Source organism: Myxocyprinus asiaticus, chromosome 12 (genome assembly GCF_019703515.2).
Source record: "Myxocyprinus asiaticus isolate MX2 ecotype Aquarium Trade chromosome 12, UBuf_Myxa_2, whole genome shotgun sequence".
NCBI classification, from domain to species: domain Eukaryota; kingdom Metazoa; phylum Chordata; class Actinopteri; order Cypriniformes; family Catostomidae; genus Myxocyprinus; species Myxocyprinus asiaticus.
Window position 1 is genome coordinate 44,534,866 of NC_059355.1, and position 19,823 is coordinate 44,554,688.

General features: G+C 39.0%; 1 protein-coding gene across 1 annotated transcript; it reads right to left on the reverse strand.

Moving 5' to 3' along the window:
• Window positions 1–259: 259 nt before the first annotated feature.
• Window positions 260–17,752, reverse strand: LOC127449665 (protein APCDD1-like). The gene is made up of 4 exons (XM_051713215.1): window positions 17,345–17,752; window positions 4,781–4,964; window positions 3,624–4,152; window positions 260–2,098 (listed from the first exon to the last, which is right to left on the reverse strand). Exons 1-4 carry the CDS (start codon window positions 17,361–17,363, stop codon window positions 1,325–1,327), a joined length of 1,506 nt encoding a protein of 501 aa, XP_051569175.1. The 5' UTR covers window positions 17,364–17,752; the 3' UTR covers window positions 260–1,324.
• Between the last annotated feature and the right edge of the window lie 2,071 nt (window positions 17,753–19,823).

Genomic DNA, 19,823 nt, shown 5'->3' on the forward strand with positions numbered 1-19,823 from the left:
AATGAGTTGAACACTTCCTGATCTTCCAAATAAACACTGAGAATTGTATGCAGAGTTCTGAGAACGCCAATATCTTCAGATATTGGCGAGAGAGCGCACTAATGTGGAAGCCACATGACAGGTCCTTTCAAATGTTTTGCACATGTATTCAACATTGGTTGTGAATTGAACCAGTGTGCAAGAGCCTGGCCGAATAGAGCACTATTCATACATTACAAATTATGTTATTTGATACTTGCTCAAGAAAACGTCCATGGAGTTTCTTATCAAAATTACTTTAATGGTAGCAATAAATATGTTCAAGGCACCCTCACCATTATTAAAAGATTACATATACATAAGATTGATTAGATTGCAAAAATAAGCTATGTTGCATTGCCTTGAAGACAACAGCCTTGAATATGTTGTGATTCTTGAGAGCTGCACCATCCCGAATGTAGACCATATATGCATTTCCATTCAAACATCTGTAAGCATTTGGGCTCTCCTTGAATTGTTTCCTCGAAATGCTTTCCATTTCTTTCATTTGTTCATCTTTGTTAACTTCTGGAATGTAGGTTAAGGTATTTTGACAGAATGGTAAGGGCTTGAAATCGGTGCAAAGTCCCTTGAAGGCAAGTAAGACCACTCAGCGGCCATCTTGGTAATGTCCCAGAGCAGCTATTTTCTATGTAGGTTTTTGGCATATAAGTACAGCTCCAATCTACTTGAATGAGGAAACATCAAAATTTCTAAACCTGTACAAGATTGCATTCAATAGCGTATTTAAAATAAGCAATAAAATCTGACAACAATGGTATCATACTGTACATCTTTCACTCAAATCATGCTAACAGGCTCGTCCAGTTAATGCATATGCTTGTGCAAGAGGACGCACTCTATCAAAATAGACAATTGGCTCTTTTAACTGATTGGCAGAACTTCCATTCCTACAGCCGCTATACTGAGAATTACGATTTTGCTCATCCATTTTTCAACTTGTGGTCCATGTCCTCCTCATAATGTCTCTGACAGGTATCAATGTAGCATTCCTGTCTAATTCAAAATACCAAACAACACTCAAAATGACAGACAATAAAATTTAATGTAGATATACTTTATGATTAGAAAGAGGAATCTATGTACATTTTGCTTTATGAAAATTTTTCTCTATAGATAAAAAAGTGACATTTCAGCAATGGAATTATTTAGCAAGCATTTTACTATAGCACCAAATTGAACGATCTCCCTCCAATGCACCAGATACCTATCATAAGTAGGCCAACATTGGAACAGTGTATGTGAATCGCACTTTAGCACATCATGAATTGCCAAAATGAACTGATCAGCTTTGGATGAACATATTCCAGCACCAGATGTTCACGATTAACAGCAGAATCAATGAAGAACACAGTGTATTGGCTGAACTTGTTTTTGGTCCTGTTGAATGATCACTGTAGAAACTGTAGTGTGGCGTCACCCCAATTCCTGTGTTGCATTGCACCATTGGTGTCTGAAAAGATGTTGGCCTTTTTGCAGGTCGATCGGGGCTGGATCCATCCGTTGCCCTTTGCCCGATGAACAACAGGGGGCGCCCCCTATGATCCTTCTCTGTCTTAAACAACTCATACTCTTTGTGCGGAAGTCGAATCCCGAGCGCGTTGCAACCATCCGTCCAGGTTATGTCTTGCTCAGCACCCACTTTCCACAGACCCACCTGCCCACAACTTCCATTTTGCAACGAATTTAATTCCCGTATCAATGCTCGATCGAATACCGCCACCTTTGCCCGCGTCACCTTGAAGACTAGCTCGGTTGCGCCGTGCACTTTAATGGACTGTCCTGCTCTGGCATAATGCCCTGATGCCAACAGTGTAAAACTGGGCTGAAGGCACATCGGATCGGAGTAATGCTGGTAGGTGCCCTCCCAAGTGTGTTGGTCCTCGTTGAAGAAAAAAAGGCGAGTAAGGAACAGGATGGCTGGGCGTGTCTCACAGCGTTGGCTCACCCAGCGGCCGTTGAGATCCAGAGGAATGGACAGGTATGAGGGAAGAATGGGTGGATGCTGTTCAGAGGCACGGTATACCAGGGCACAGACTGGGCATGGGTGGATGTGGTGCTGAGAAAGAAAGGGGAGATTTTATACTTTTATAATAACTGAGGTAATAATATGGTAATAAAAATAACATATCAGTATAGCATAATACGAATTTTTAAATCTGGCCATGCTGTGACTGCAAAATATGCCTATTTGAAAGTCATATTTGAACACAGCTTAGACCAGTGTGGACCAAATGGTTTTGGATGGTCTGTTATTGGCACAAGATGGTAAAGCTGGTCAGGCAAGAAACGTACTCTATGCAAGTACGTGAATGCAAATGCTTCTAACTACACAAGATCAATTTTACATTGTTGTGTTCTGAAACTTGTCAGAAAGCAATTCATAACAAAATGCTGCCACAAGGGGTGCTATAGAAAATATTAGTGTAAACTGTTATTTTCTACATTTTATTTCTTGCAATTTTCTCTGTCAGGTCAACTACTGTAAATAGCACACACCCTGTTGACACCCTGTTTATTGCAAACTAACTGAATAATACCACACAAAAAGCACACAAAACTGATGTAATTTTGTTAGTTTTAAAATTCTTTCTCATATCCCAGCTTAATATGCAGAGTTGGTTTCATTTAAAAGTGTAACACTGTGGCTCAGCAGCATCATCAACACATTCCTCTGTTTGTTTGAATGGCCCATCAAGCCCGACCAAGTAAAATTAGCTTGACCAATGGTGTGATTTTGGGGTAGGACTATCTGATTTATACATCCAACGGAAGAAGGGGGGAGTTTTCTGGCATCTGTTTGAAAACAGTGATTATGTTCACAGTTCCATTTTGTTACGCTAGTGTCGCAGAAATTACTGCTTCAGCTTTAAAGGTAATCATCGCCACAATAACAAAAGGATGCATGTTAGGTGCATAAAAAAACACCGTGTGCTTGCAAAGATTTGGCAAAGCCTTTACGTATTTGTTGAGAATGGCCAGGAACAAACTTTACACAAGCACGGCAACGCAAACCCGAGAGCTTGGCCAACGCATTGTCAACGCATGTCCCAGTTGAACATACATAAAGTGCGTTCTTGTGTTACTGTGCTAGTAACAAACCTCGGTACGCAAGGGGGTGATAGATTGAAACTATTAAACTGGATGTTATTATTATTCAGGTAAGTTGCTATAAATATATTGACTTTACCTTACTTTCTCAGCATAATTCTCTTCAAACTGTTGCTCCACCATGGCAGGCATGGAAGCAGACCGTTCACAGTAATTTCAGATATAGCGCCCCTTGTGACAATGTTGAGAATACAATACGTACTTGCATTGTGTCATCAATTGTGGTCTGACACATTTTGGATCTGAAATTGTCAAGTTTCAGTGTTCATTTACTTGCATAGAGTATGTTATGGCCTTATGTGTCTGGCCTTGTTGTTGCAAAAAACCAGTTTGAACAGTGTAGCCATGATAGGTTACTAGCCAAGCTGAATATGAAAGTAAACATACCTTATACTGCTAACCAGAACTAAGAAACAATCTGATCAAGGCAGTTTTTTAAACAAGAAATACTCTAGATTGGACTTTCCTCTCACCATTGCATTCTGCAGGGGCTCCTGGTAACCTGTTGGTCTGTGATGCACCCTTTCATTCCAGTCTGTGTGCACATCCCCTAAGAAAAGCTCCTGTGCTGGTCTGCTATGAGGATGGTGGTGGGTCTCCACCCTCAGCAACTCCAGTTCCATCATGGAGAACCCAAGAGCACCCATGCAGTCTTTCTCTGCTTTGGCATTGAAGAGTTCATAAAAGCGATGAAGAACAAGGTGTCCACCACCCTTAAGCCCTAGGCAGGAAAATGACAGGCGAGTAGCAAGATTATGGATGGCCTTCTGACTGTGAATGACCATACCTACTTTATGGAGGTGGTGCTCAGCTTCTGTTGCCCCATGGGTGATCCATGAGGCCTGGCGAAGCTGCAATTTACCCCTGATCACAAGGGAGTAGGCTGGGATTTGGCAATCACTGTCTGAATAGTAGTGTTGGAGGGCTCTAAAGAGACGTGTGGGGCTTTGGTAAAATGTGTAGAATCGAGTGAGGAATTCTGGACCGGGTCGTACCTCACACCTGAAAGAAAAGAAAGAATCCAAGTGGATAACTAGATTTTTGCATTTTATAAAACTTGGAAAATTCGCCACCACGGTTTGCCTGTGTGTTGAAATGCAATTACTAAAGTGTTTTAAGAGGCATGTTGCTATTTGGTTGCTCGGCTGTTCCGATTGTTGCTATGTGACGCATGTCAAATGAGTCCATCCTCAAATCTCTATGATATCTCCTTAATTCCAAAGTTATGGGATTTTCCAGACCGTTTTACCGTCCGCCAGGTGGAAATCATGTCTTATCGCTAAGAAAAGTAATGGCACACTTCCCTAAACAAGCCACAGGATTTGAGGTATCCTTCCTGCTGGAAAATAACAGCTTAAACCAGCCTAAGATGGTTTGCTGGTCTTAGCTGGTTTAAGCTGGTCTAGCTGGTCTCAAAGCCTGGCCAAGTGGGTGTTTAGCAGGTTTATCTGGTCGCCCAGCCTGACCAGCTAACAAGTGTCCAAAACCCCTCTAAAACCATCAAAAAAGAAAAGCCTAATTATCTTAGCCAGGATTGGAGACTGCTAACAACCTTAGGCCTGTTTAAGCTGGTTTATTCAGCAGGGATTCATGTCCATATTACAAACGTGTGCATTAACAAATCACTTACCTGCTTGACACCCAGTGGCCCTCCATTTTGGGTGGCATGGTGACTGTGATTCTTTCCTCGTTCTGTAGATGGCGTAGCTGAGCCAGACACTGTGGCTTCCAAAGCAGCCTCATACTGAGGTTGGTTTGGGGTGTGAGGGGGGCGGTGGGCACCTCCCACAGCTTACTACCACTCACACACAACACTGAGAAGAGACAGAAAGAAATGACCATATGGCCATTAATGCACACATTACACTGGGTGGGAAGGTTTGATTTATATTTGCTTGACACAAATGGCGTTTTGGTGTCCTCCTTTACTAGAAGTACATCAACTTGACCTTAACATTTGGAAACTATTTGACATCAGACAGAGAGTGGTTTGGGCTGTCAGGGAATCCATCCTTCTAAGGGGCTTAACTGATCGTTGTCTTTGCATTGTTGTGAACCACATGGTAATTACATTGCAAAACGAAAAAAAAGTTTTGAGTGGTGCTTGCCCATGCAAAACTTGCTGCCATGATGCTATAGTGTTCTATAGTTTGGTTGATTGTTAGTGCATTGCTATGTGGTTGCTAGGGTGTTCTTAGTAGTTAAGGTCATTGCCATGAGGTTGCCAAGGTGTTCTAAATGGTTGTTAGTGCATTGCTATGTGGTTGCTTGGGTGTTCTTAGTAGTTAAGGGCATGGCTGTGTGGTTGCTAGGCTGTTCTTAGTGTTAAGGGCATTGCCATGTAGTTGCCAAGGTGTTTTTAGTGGTTGTTAATGCATTGATGTGGTTGCTAGGGTGTTCGGAGTGGTTGTCAGTGCATTACTATGTGGTCGCTAGGGTATCCTGGGTGATAACAAGGGTATTGGTAGCTGGTTGCTAGGGTGTTCTGAGTGGTTAAGGGCATTGCTATGTGGTTCCCAAGGTCTTTTGGGTGGTTGTTAGTGCATTGCTATGTGGTTGCGAGGATGTTCTGAGTGGTTATTAGTGTATTGCTATATGGTTGATAGGGTGGTCGTCGTAGTTAAGGGCATTGCCATGTGGTTGCTATGGTATTCTGGGTATTGCTAGGTTGGGTGTTCTTGGTGGTAACAAGGATATTGCTAGGTGTTTCAGAGGGTGTTTTTGGTTGTTACTTACTGGCCCAAGTCAAAATAGCCCACGCCCATATACTGTATCTATTATATTCTGGTCACTAGATGTGGTTCGAGTTCCTCTTTCAATGCAGGTCTACAGGATTTTTTTTTTTTTTTTTTTTGCCTGTTTTATTGTCCACCAGGTAAAAGTTTTAAGTCTCATTACTTAGAAAAAGTAATTGCACACCTCTCCTCAACAATACACGTGATTTGTATCATTCATGTCTGTATGGGAGATTTTGAGGAAGTTTAGATTGTTAAAAAGTTTTGAAAGGTTGAAAGTTTCTTTAAAGGTTTCCTACAATTCAATGTGTTCATACTTTTAGCTAAAATGTTGCCTCAAAGGGTTTGCTGGTCATAAGTTTTAAAGGATTAGTTCACCCAAAAATGAAAATTCTCTCATAATTTACTCACCTTCATGCCGTCCCAGATGTGTATGTCTTTCTGTCTTCTGCAGAACACAAATGAAGATTTTTAGAAGAATATTTCAGCACTGTAGACCCATACAATGCAAGTGAATGGGTGCCAAATTTTTGAATCTCCAAAGTGCACATAAACATAGCATAATAGTAATCCATAAGACTCCAGTGGTTAAATCCATATCTTCTGAAGTGATATGATTGGTGTGGGTGAGAAACAGTTCAATATTTAAATCCTTTTATACTATCACTCTCCACTTCTACATTCTTCTGCTTTTGTTTTTGGTGATTCACATTCTTTGTGCACATCGCCACTTACTGGGCAGGGAAGAGAATTTATGGTAAAAATGGACTTAAATATTGATCTGTTTCTCACCCAAACCTATCATATCGCTTTAAAAGATATGGATTTAACCACTGGAGTCTTATGGATTACTTTTATGCTGACTTTATGGGCTTTTTTGGAGCTTAACATTTTTGGCACCCATTCACTTGCATTGTATGGACCTACAGAGCTGAGATATTCTTCCAAAAATCTTTGTTTGTGTTTTGCTGAAGAAAGAAAGTCAGACATATCTGGGATGGCATGAGGGTGAGTAAATGATGAGAGACTTTTCATTTTTGGGTGAACTATCCCTTTTAGCGATTATGTGAGTGGTTGTTGTTTGTAAGAGTTGCCAATACATTAAATCCGAAAGCTTCATTGAAATCATTACAGAATCTCTAAGTTTGCAATAATGCCCCTGATCTCTTTTCATGATTCTGCAGCCACATTTCCGAATAAATTAAGCCTGTTAAAAACCTCACACACTCAAAAAGACCCAGTTCCTCCGCCAAAACTCCAACAGGAGCATTTTCACTTTGTGTTCTTGTACAGTCCTTACACAGGATTCTGCTGAACTGGAAGTGGTTGAAGGATTTTGCATTTCTGTAATTTTCCATGTAATGAAACATGATGAGGTCGATTAGAGCCAAATATAGATCCGAATCCTGCTCAGACCACTTTTTGTGGTAAAGGAGGGGAGACTAGGGGTTTGGCATGACATGGCATGTCACTTCAATCAAACACCATCTTCAAGGGGATTGGAAGGGATATGTGGCGCTGGCCAATGAAAACAACATTTTTTTTAACATTTTTTTAACACAGACAGAAAAGCAAACATGGTTCCGGCGTGTGAGGAGTGAGATTTGTCAACATGGCACTGGGCATCGTCGTTTGACTAGTAAATCTATTTCCCGAATGCCTCACCACAGAGCTGTCCTTGAAGTACAAGTATGTTTTAGATATATGGTGTAACCTGTTGAGAAGAGAGTGAGATGGATCCAGACATTGTTCAGAGGTTGCTCTTTCATAGTTCAATAGATCTCAGTTATATTTCAGTTAGCATCAACTTTGTCTCAGATATTTCTACTTAAATTCCTCAGGAGAACTTTTTTCTTTATGTTAATCTCTTACTTTTTGATTGGAGACCTTGGTGTCTTGGCAAATCTGAGCAGAGTTTAAGACACTGAGATCTGAGATTATAAAGGTCTTTTTCTCTAAGGGCCTCATTTTTATTTCTGTGCCAAATGTCAAATAGTGAATTATTATAATTTAGCAGGGCAAAAAACATGTCCAGGTCATATTTCACCCCAAAATCAAAAGAAAACAAAATTATATTTTGCATAAAGAAAGCGAAGCATTTTTAATCACGATTGAGATTTATTTTTATTATTTGCATGACAATTATACACCCAAATCATGCATTTTGATGTGTAATATAATTTGGACATGTTCTTGACAGCGCTTACAACAGCAAAAGTGTTGCTTTTTGGATACTCGTGCATGTTTTGGGAATCCTCCATGTATTTAAACCACGTATTTGTACTTGATTGGCACATTGAATGTTTCCACAGATGGCACTGGTTTTAGGCTGAACTAAGACACTTTGTCAGAGGAGTGGATATTGAACCTTGTCATCATCTTGTCAAAGGAGCAAAAGCTTATATTCATAATAGTTTCATTAGTTTCTTAATCACACAAATGGAACTTGGAAGGAAATAAAACTTGCTCTCGGATAAGCAAAAGAAAACATTTTATTCCCATTTGTTATTAACTGTATCCCTAAAATTCCTGTGACTACATAATTACAGAGCATATATTGAGCATGTCAGGCTGAATCTCTAGTTGTTGTTCCCTAAATGAAGGAAACATTTCTTTATGTAGTTTGAGAGGGATGCTAAATCACGGCCTCTAATCAAGCTGAACTTCTGTATGTTTTTAATTTCATGCCGGCCTGTTTCACATTAGCATCTGCGTTTGGACAATGAATGCTTGCGGTGTAATGCGAAAAACCTTCATTTTAGTTATAATGGGAGTGATCTAGTTTTTTCATGTTGCATCACGCGTTCACAGTATAGACAAATTTCATTAAGATTTCTCTGAACACTTTTCTTTCTTAACTAAATTCTCTTTTATCTCTACCACCTCTTTCACTGGCCCAGAAGTGCCCATGTGCTCCAAACAAAGTGGCAGTACATCATATTAACCAGCAGAAGGCGCTATGGTAGAACATGTGTGTGGTCTCTCTGCTTACAAGCAATTCCCTTTAGTGTAGAGCCAAAGTAAGCTACCTGTCCTAATATTCCAGCCATTCAACACCCACACCCACACACACACTGGAGACATTGATTTATGGAAGAAGAGAGGTTATTAAAAGGACCTCTGACTGGTTTCATTTATTTGTTTTTATTTGTCATTTTAATTCTGTCAGCTTCTCTCCTTCTTTCTCACACTTAATGCATCATTCCTGAGGCGTGACCAAAAGTAAAATACCCCCTTCCTATCTGACATTATTATTTTCTCTTTTCCCTCTGTTTTCTTTATTAACTGCATCTGGTATTAAATTCTAAAAAGTATAAATAAGTAAAATAGAAGTAAAATATTTGTTCACACTCTCACTGCTTAATTTAATTTGTCTAATGACAATGCCCAACATGTACATGCATCACAGGAGATTTGTCATTTTTGTCATTTTTTCTGAAAGTCATGAAAATTCATGCCACAGTGTCAGTTCCAGCACATCTCAAATTCAGTATTGTGTTTAATAGAAATGACAGTGATGAATGAATGGTCTTTTTTTTGTCTTTTTTTTTTTTTTAAATGACATATTCCTTTGTCTTGCTAAGGTTAATTTCATAGCTAACATTTTATGTATCCTAAATACACAATTAAATAACATTTTCACTCTTTGTGCATGATTTGGAAAAATGTATTGAATAAAATACAGCTTAATTGGAAATGATTGCCAGTAAAAATATTTACAGATATTTAACTTGATTTTTCTGTTTCATTTAAACATCACTTGTCTCATATTTCGGCTCAAGCATGCACTTCACTGACTCCTTTGTCGACTTGGTAAACAAGAACACTAACTTTAAAAAAAAATACTTTATTAGGGGAAAAATTGTTTGGAGTGGCCAAAATGATGCTTAATTATTTTGTAATTGATAAAAATCATTTCAAAATATTGAAACGGTTTATGTTTGTTTCACTCTTTGTTTAGATTACCATAGTTTTAAACATGTAAAAAATGTTTTTATAATGGATTTTCGTAGTTTAATATTGAAAGTCTGGGACAAGCCTAAAACAGTCAAATCTGTACAGAAAAGGCATTTGAAAAGTACCAAAAATAAATGATGAAGGCCTGGTAAAAATGTTCTAAGACAGTTTTAATGTGACCTTTATATAACAAAAAGAAGAAACAAAGTTGCAATAAAAAAAGGTTCTGAAATCAGTTGAAGGATCTACATTACACTCAAAAAAAAAAAAAAAAAAAAAACTTTTACTATCGTTAGGTTTGTGTTTTACTTTGTTCATGTTACTCAAAAATGTATGCCACTAAGTGAACTTAATTTAACCGAATTGTTTCAATGAATAAAAGTTTACTTTAATCCATTTGTGTTGGGACAACATTAATAATTTTTGTTTGGTTAACTGAAATTGGGCAGTTGATTTCTAGTTTTCAGGGGTCTTTATAGGGAGACTAGATGTTAAGATTAAGTGTTATTTTATGTGTTTTTGTGTAAGTTGAATATAAAGGGGGATACTTGTTAGTGTTTAATATTTTGTTATGTTGGAGTTTTTGGGGTTAACATTAACGTGAAGAGTGGAGGTTGAGCTTACAATGAGGACAGGTATTGTGGCACATGATATTAATTGCTTGCTTCGATTAAGCAATCGCTGTCCTAATCGTATAACATTTACTAAACTACACTCTGTAGTGCTTCTCACTATAGCATGTTTTTAGCATGCTAGCATTCACTGTCACTAATTAGCAAATATAAAAATAAATATTTATTTGAGTTACTTTGACATGTCTAATTTTGTTGGGTTTACCCAATTCAGTTAGGTTCAATCTACACAAAGGGTCTGTGCTGAGATAACAGAGTAATTTTAAATTAAGAAAACTCATTTTAAAAATGTGGAACCATTGTCCATGTTTGAATCAAGTTCAGCAAGAGCTATTTTTTGAGTGTATATCAAAGTACTGTGGTTTAACATTCTGATGCCATCACTGTACCATGGTACCACGACAGTATTTATTTATTTTTTTGGTGTGTATGGTTCTTGCATCAGAACTGAAGTACAATGTGACTTCTAAATGAAATGACCCTTCTCAGTGTTGAACTGCCTTTGTGCCACCAGCTTCTCTCCCACCCACCCCTGCTTTGATAACTGCTCCCCGATTGGGGGGAAAATCCCATTTACACCTCATTTACTTTGGATAGAGCTCAGATTCCTTGCTTCCTCCCTCTCTTTCTCCCTCTGTTACCCTCTTTTTGTTTGATGAAGTACAGTCACAGCAAAGGTAATATTCTTTTCGTATAAAGAGACTATATTCTGCGTGTGTGTGCATGCATTCAGTGCTAAAGGCTACGGGTGTGTGTGCGCTTCTGTGCATATGTCTGTTTGTTTTATGAAAAAGGTAAGAGAATTTGTGCCTGTGTGTTTAGGATTAAAGTATGTGTGCATATGTGTTGGGGCAGTGCAATATGAATCAGGTACAGGGAAGTTCAGGGGTCATGTAAGTATGTGATTGTGGGGGGGGGGGTGGTTCATGAATCCTTCTCATCGCTCAGCTTCTTTATAAATCTGCAGTATTGTTGTCTTTTCATGAAAGTTAAAGCTGCTTAATCCAGCGGCCATGTTTATTTAGATAAAGGATTAGCCGTTACTCCTAAGGTAACATAACTTTGGTTAACACAACATCACTATGATAGCCAACACAACTCTTGGAGTTAACATAATCAGTTCTTAGAGTTCTGTTTGGATCACGTTAACCCAACATCTTACTAACCTGACCTTTAAAAAGCTAAGTTAAAAGCAATTTGATCACACAGTAAAACATGTTGCTTCCGAAAGTTTATGTACCCTGAAATCGACCCCATTTAGTCGAAACTGATCACATTTCCCTGTAATGCTATGCATTGATAGAGATGAGAGATTTGGTCCAGTGGAAACCAGGAAGTAATTGTGTTTACATAAACAATGGTGATTCAAAGGTGGCAGTTTCACTCCAAAATTAAAATTTTACTCCACTGCTGGTAAGGTTTAGGGTTGAAATTAGGGTTAGGGGGTAGAGTTAATAACATACCTTGCTGGAAAGTCCAGCTTAAGCTGGTAGCTTTGTTTTGGAACATGGTAGCTGGTCCAAGCTGGTCATGAGCTGGTCTAACTAGTCTTAAGCGTATCCAAGCTGGTCATTAGCTGGTCCAAGCTGGTTTTTAGCTGGTCCAAGCTGGGAGACCAGCCACCAGCTTGTCATTCCAGCTCAAGGTGGTCAAGCTGGTTTTTGGAATATGGTAGCTGGACAACTAGCTCTTGACTAGCTCTTGACCAGCTCTTGACCAGCTTGGACCAGCTACCAAGTTCCAAAACACAGCAACCAGCTTAAGCTGGATTTTCCAGCAGGGTATGAACTCCCGTTTAACTGCATTATATCATTTGGCGCCACTCTGTGGACATTTCACCCGGAAACTGGAACTCATACGTGCCCATTCGTTCAACAATACTTCCAGCTTTAGCCACTGGGGGCAGGGGTTTGAATTTCGGTAAGCACAGACTGATTTCAGCAGCAAAAATTTCAACCTACTGTTGTCGAATTCATGGTGAAATCAGTCTGAAGTACCACCCAACATTTTTTTTTTTCTTGACGAATATCACATTTCACTCAGAAATACATCACATAACAGAAGTAAAATGAGTTGCTAACAATGTTTCATGTTGACTTTAACCTAATAAGTTCTGGCTTTGGTCTGCCTAGCACAACTTTTGTTGTAGTTAACAATTGTGTTAAATCAAATTAAATTTGCATCAATATATGTCCAGTTACATTCTAAAGCAACACATGTTAATTCACAAAAAAAGAAGAAAAAAGAAAAAAATTAATTCAAATATTTCAGCAATATTCAATAAAAAAAAAAAAAACTTGCTCTGACACATATATTGGGTGCATCTGGAAAACTTTTTAACTTTTTCAATGTGTCAGTGTACAGGTGGTTCTATACAGCATAAACATTGCATGTATATGGAGTTATACATAATTTGATTCAGTAGAAAATTGAGCAGTTCATATTTCCAGACTTCGACAGCATTAGTCTGTACCATAGACACCAAATTCAAACCTGCTGCCAACCACATACCACATCAGTTAACATGACAGTCAGTTAGTAGATGGTCCGATCTTTCACTTCTAAAATTGATTGATGGTTTTGAAGCGTTGTGCATCAGTTGTTCAGTCTAGGCCTACTTTTATCTCTAAGTGCCTGACAGGCTTTCTCTCACCCCTTCTGCTTATGAATATTATTGATGCTTCTATTCAACAGCAGACAGATCTCAAACCCAAAACACACACACACACACACACACACACACACACACACAAATGGTTGAATGGAATGGAGTCGGGGTACAGACATAGTCGAGCAGTTGCTTGGCTCCGTAACCGATGGTGGAGGAAGAGTTATAGTGGAGAATCCATGTTAATACTGGAATGCTTTAGTGCTTTTTATCAATGTTGAGACGCACTTTCTTGTAAAATTGCCTTCTGTTGAATAGTTTCCCCTTTTGAATCAAAGGAGACAAGGTGTTACAGCCAACTACAATACAGCAGCACATCTGTTTTGTCAGATTATTGAAGCATATGGGTGTTATATTATTCACAGTCTTGGATATAGCGCATTTTCATCTATGACAAAAGGACTGCATGTTTTTGAGAGTTCAAAGGCTGAGACCACAAGTGAATGCTTCGACTTTGCATTTTTTAATACAAAATTTTACATTGCAAATAATAGTAGCAGCATAACACTTTGAGTGAGAAGTTGAAATGAAAAATGTACATGGATTTCAGAATTTTGTAGTTTTTGGTATGTCCCTTTGTTGCTTTAATGTATGCACTCGAGTTGGCATGGACTTTACAAGTTTGAACAAAACCTGATGACCCAAGTTATCCAGCATGACTTGAAAATGTTAACAAGGTCATTGTCACAAATTAGCTTACATTTGACCTAGAAATAGTGCAGAATCTTAAAACATTTCTTCTATAGTTTACGTCATATCGTCTCTTTATTTTACGTTTTCCAAAATCCGAAAAATTATCTTGATATTTTGAGGTTTAAATTAAATTTTGAATCTCAGATTTTCAATGTAGTCTCAGACTTTTGGACCTCACTGTGCCATGGACCATATTCATATACGAGGGTATTTATATTGTTCTCCAAGGTATTCAAAGAATAGTATGTACTTAAAAGGTCCTACCATGGTAAATGTCCAAAAAAACATGTTATAATCATGGTGCCATGTCCAAAAAATCATGGTAATACCAGAATACTAGATGGTACTTTTTAATTAGTGAAGGACACACGAGTGTCCTTCAAATTTAAAAAAATTAAATAAAAAATAAAAAAACGAGTATCTGTTCTGGATCCTAAAACTTTTAAAACTTTGTTTATTTCCAGACTTCCAGTTTTTCCTTTGGCCCCACTGTAAATGCACACACTCACTAACCACTGGGGTCATGGGTAATTGCCATCAGTCACGGGGGTGTGGGGGGGGTCTTTTGCACCAGTCTTTTTCTCTGTCGTTCTGTGGGCGGCCTGATAGCGAGAACAGAAGCCTATTGCTTTCTTCATCAGCCTAACCATCCCTGACTGAAAGGAAGGATGAAAAAGCGAGGCCGTTGAAGAAAAACAGGCACTAAATGGCATAGGAACAGAAGGGGTCATTAATGGTGCTGGCCTGTTACTCTAATCATTATTTTAATGGTGGCATTAGTTCCAGGGCTGTGATCTGCTTTCACAGGAAACAATGGGCTCCTCTACACCCCTGCTAACTTTAAAAGAGCTCGGAACAAAAACTGGAATCCGTGGCCCATGGTGGAGACTGACAGGTGAAAAGAGCAGAACACAGAGAAAGGTGAGAATAAGATCACAGATTCAAGCCAAACGGTCTATATCCATGATAAGGCATTTATATTAAGAACTCTTCCAACTTCAAGGAGCTCTGTAGACCCACTTGACAAGGATTCTTATAGCCATTTGCTAAGAAAGCCTTGACTTTATTTACATTTATGCATTTGGCAGACACTTTTATTCAAAGCAACTGCTTCACTGTACAGTGCATTCAAGCATTTTATCAGTCTGTTTGTTCCCTGGGAATCCAACCCAAGACCTTGGTGTTGCTGTTGCTATGCTCTACCAATTGAGCTACAACTTTTAGAACCAAAAATGTTATAACCTGATGCCATAAGAGAACCTTTTTAAATTCCACTAATACTTTTTATCCCAGCCTAATCTGAGGAAAATTATGTGACTATAGCAAAATTTTTCAAAATAACATTAAGACATGATTCATTACACATATCGCATCAGTTCGAAGGTGAAATGTCAACTAAGGTACATTTATACGTTTTAATATTTTTAAGGTTAATGCTCTATCTAGTTTTAAATTGACAAAACCGACCTCCCTTTCCTTAACCTTAAACCTAAACCTAACTGACAGTGTCATAAAGGCAAATGTGAGATTTAAAATGCAATTGCTGAAGCAACCATGTCATTATGTGATGCTTCTATGACACTTTCGCCTCACGTGTCGACTCATGTGCTCTTCAGGACTCGTACTCCAGTCCTTTACATTGAAAGTGCAGCGTTCTATCCACTGAGCTATACTGAGCAATTTGATCACATTTGAATACGCTTGTAAATGTAGTTGGTTATGTATTGCAAACAATAAAATGTATTGCCTTAAATTCATGGCCCGTAGCAAAAGTGTTTAGATGTCATAAGTGAGCATTGTGTGATGAACAGCACGAAAAGTACATGTTAATGATCTGATAATCTGCCTTTGTACTCATGATTTGTGTGACAGGGAATAAAAGTCATTGTCACTGTAGCACCTCTAGTGTTCATTTCACCAGGATACTCTTGCGATATGTACAATGAGCCACGTAAAAATCATTTTGCTAAAATGTAGGTACAGTAACGTGATTCAATGAGAAACCAGGTTGCTTTATTCTCTAGTTCTTTTGAAAACCATATACATACTGGTGCTTTAAAGAATCAGTACACTGATCTGTCAACTTAGAATGTAACATCAAGAAACTTTTCAATCTCCAAAGAACCACATACAACTCAAAACAGTGAAAATGGTTCTTCATATTAAGAGCGTACTTTGCTTAACATAAAATACTGTAAAGAAATTGTGGAATATTTATTGGTGTCTGGACACACATGTATCAAATTCCCCAATAACATCAGCACGTATATCAACACAATCAACAATGGAAAATATATGGATTGTATGTAAAGATATTAAGCTTTAAAGTTCCTGAAATCAGCTAGTTCTTGCTTAGTTACTGTATGTACAACCGTGACCGAACCTGCCAAGCTAAGCCACAACAAAACTTGAAAAATGCAGAACACACTCTTCTAAGTTTCCTCCATTAACATTAAGTGCTTGCTTGTTCATGTTTTGCTTTCAAGAACATCTTTCTTAGTGGATTTTGTTTAAGGTTAAAAAAAAGTTGATAAAAAATAAACCCTATAACTTAAATTTAGGCACTGCCTTTATTTTGAGAGCTGTTTGTAAACCTTGTATTCTTAATTAAATTATTGCAATGCAGAAAAAAAATGAGAAAAACAGCATTCTTTGGATCAAATACAGTAAAAAAAAATAAAAAAAATGCTCAGACTTGTTTGGCTGATAATGAGTGTGATTTGCTCAGCAGCTCTCATAATCACAGTTTATATTTCACAGAGCAACAATCAGTGCTATATCTCAGCATATTAGTGTCTCATAATTCATATTTATGGTTTGAATAGAAAACTTTTTGCACATAAGCAAACAGTGGCGCTTCTGTTTATTGGCCAAAGAAAAATGATCATCTCTCTGGTCACCATTGCTTGTAAATGGTGATACATGTATAAGCAATACATTAAGACTCATTTAAATGTCATCAAATTCTTTCCTAATCAAACACTTTATTTTAGGTAGATGTCACTGTTATATCAATATGTTGTTTTATGTGTAGAATGTACTAGTACAATAAAAATAAGGTATTTCTTAAAAATCAGGAATCTTCAATGGCTCTTGGCAGCACCTTCGGTTTAGCAAAGAATCCTTTTCTTATCAAGAACCAATTTTGGCTGTATAGGGCTCTTGAGTTGGCTGTAAGGTTCTTTGGAGATTAAAACATTTCTTTAGGGTCTTCAGATGAGCATATTGGTCTCTATGTTCTTAAAAGCACCAGTACGTAGATGATTTGTTTTTGTTTTTTAAGAACCAGTTCTTTGTGGTTGTCCAATGTCTTTAGTTTTCAAATTGTAACCTTTATTTTTAAGAGTTAACTTCAAAAATGATATGCCAGATAATCTCAAGCACTTTCATGATGTTTGATCTCACAAAAAAATATTGGTCTTTTGAATGTTGCCCTGGAATAGGTAAAACCAGGCTCTGAAGGACAATTTTAAGGCAGAAAGAGGGTAAAAGAGAATGGCTTTATTTACCTTGCATGAGAAATACCATCCAAATTCTCTCCGACAGGTGAATATGTCTCCCCACATCCACGATCTGTCCTTACAATTTACAGAATGGTTTAAATATACTATATCTAGGATTATAAAAGCAAAACTAGTTCCAATCGTGGATGATCACTTCAGTGGGATCTTGTCAGACAAGATATTACTGGTTGTGCAGATAAATTTAATCCACTTTCAGTGTGTTTCATCTCAAGTGTAATCTTTAAACGTGAAGTTTTCCATTCATAATAGATCTGTAGAATCTGGTGTCCTTCCTGCCTTTCGACGGTTAAATGGAAAGTCTCTCCCTCATTGATTCTGTGCCCTCACCTCTCTCTGGCGATATTAAGCCTGTGCGGAGCTTGTTCACTGTCTGTCTTTGGGTTACTCAGTGGAGAGGAGGTAGACAGAGGAATGAGAGTATGTGAGAAGGAGGGAGTGGTAAAACAGAGGGAGAGGGAGAGAGAGGAGGAGGGAGCTTGTAACCTCCCAGTGTTAACCCTCTGGGGAGCATTCAGGGCAAGGTGCAAAAGGGCACAATCAAAGACAGAGGCTTGAGAAACCTGAACACAATTTTAGATAAAACATAAATGTGTTAAAATTTTGCACACATGCATACATGCAGATACAAAGTAAGTGGAAAGTTCCCTGCATAAACTTTGTAATGCTTTCCCTTTATTTTATTCCCTTTACCTCACATTTATATGTACTCTGGGCATAGTATATGCTCAAAACCATCTAAGAATGTATATTATATATATACAGTATTATAATTTTTTTTCCATTTGATGTATGTTCTAACTTGGATATGCTGTTAACAGAGATACAACATAACAGAGTGGAAGAACAGTCCAGCAACATACAGTATGACATATGATTCTAAATAGCATTAAAAACATCAGCTGGTGGGGCCTGGGTAGCTCAGCAAGTACTGACGCTGACTATCACCCCTGGAATCGTGAGTTCGAATCCAGGGTGTGCTGAGTGACTCCAGCCAGGTCTCCTAAGCATCCAAATTAGCCTGGTTGCTAGGGAGGGTAGAGTCACATGGGGTAACCTCCTCGTGGTCGCAATTAGTGGTTCTCTCTCTCTATGGGGCGCTTGGTAATTTGTGCGTGGATCGCGGAGGGTAGCATGAGCCTCCACATGCTGGGAGTCTCCGCGGTGTCATGCACAACGAGCCATGTGATAAGATGCGCGGATTGACGGTCTCAGAAGTGGAGGCAACTGAGACTTGTCCTCCGCCACCTGGATTGAGGTGAGTAACTGCACCACCACGAGGACCTACTAAGTAGTGGGAATTGGGCATTCCAAATTGGGAGAAAAGAGGATACAACATTTTTTTTAAATAAAAAAAAAAAAAAAATCAGCTGGTAACCATTAACTTTACTGCAGGAATGTCTGCACAGGGGTGGGCAGGCTTATTACCTTACCCACAGGTCCATACACAGGGGAGACCCTTACCAACTACAAGCACAAGAGAGGTGTGATGGAAGATGGACCACTTAGGACAGACAATATGGATATGACTGGAATGGCCATGGATAATGAGCAAAGGATTCTTAGAAGATGCAGTTGCAGGTGGATGAGGGTAACAACTTACAAAGGCCTGCGGATTCATCAAGGAAGGATGAAGTGTAGTGGGAGCAGCCAGACGCAACCTTGCACTGCAGCAGCAGGTCAGACAAGAAGGATACAGGGCCCGGTTGAGCACCACAGCACTACTGAATCCACTGTTGTGGAGGGGCACCAAGAAGACCAGTACCGCCAGCAGGACAGGTCAAGCCTGCAAGGTGAGCCGCAAGAAGAGACGACCCTCAATCCACAGACAAGACAGGGAAGACATGACAATGAGAAGAAACCAGGGAGAAGGAGGCTAATAAAGTGGCAGAGATCTAATGATAAGAATGCATGGAGCAGACTAGATGTGGACCTGTGCTCCACCTTGGAGAATGCCCTTACTGGAAGGGTGGAGGCCAGGCTTAATATGTTTAGCGATATTGTTTATGAAGAATGCATAGGTAGATTTGGTGAAACAGTAGTAAGGAAGAGTGGTCCCAGGGTGATGGGTCGGAGAGGGAAGTAGATACTTCAGCATGTGAAAGAGTGGAGGCAGCTTCGTAAGGTATTGAGGAAGGCAGAGGAGAAGGAGGGCTTGAAGGTATGCTGGGATGGCTAGCGGTCTTGAGGAGGGAAGAGAGAATTCGACAGTGGAGAAGAAAGAAGGAGCATGAAAGGGTGAAATTCATCAAGGACCCTTTTAAGTTTGCCAGAAACCAAGTGGAAGAAAAGAGGAGTGGGAAGTTGGTGATGGCAAAAGAGGAACTAGAAGACCACATGGAACAGCAACTTGGTGACCCCTACAAAGACAACCCTCTTGGCTCCCCTGGATATGTCCCACGGCCAGAAGAGCCAGTAGTGGAATTTGATGTAGATCCTCCTATGCTGAGTGAGGTGAGGCAGGTGG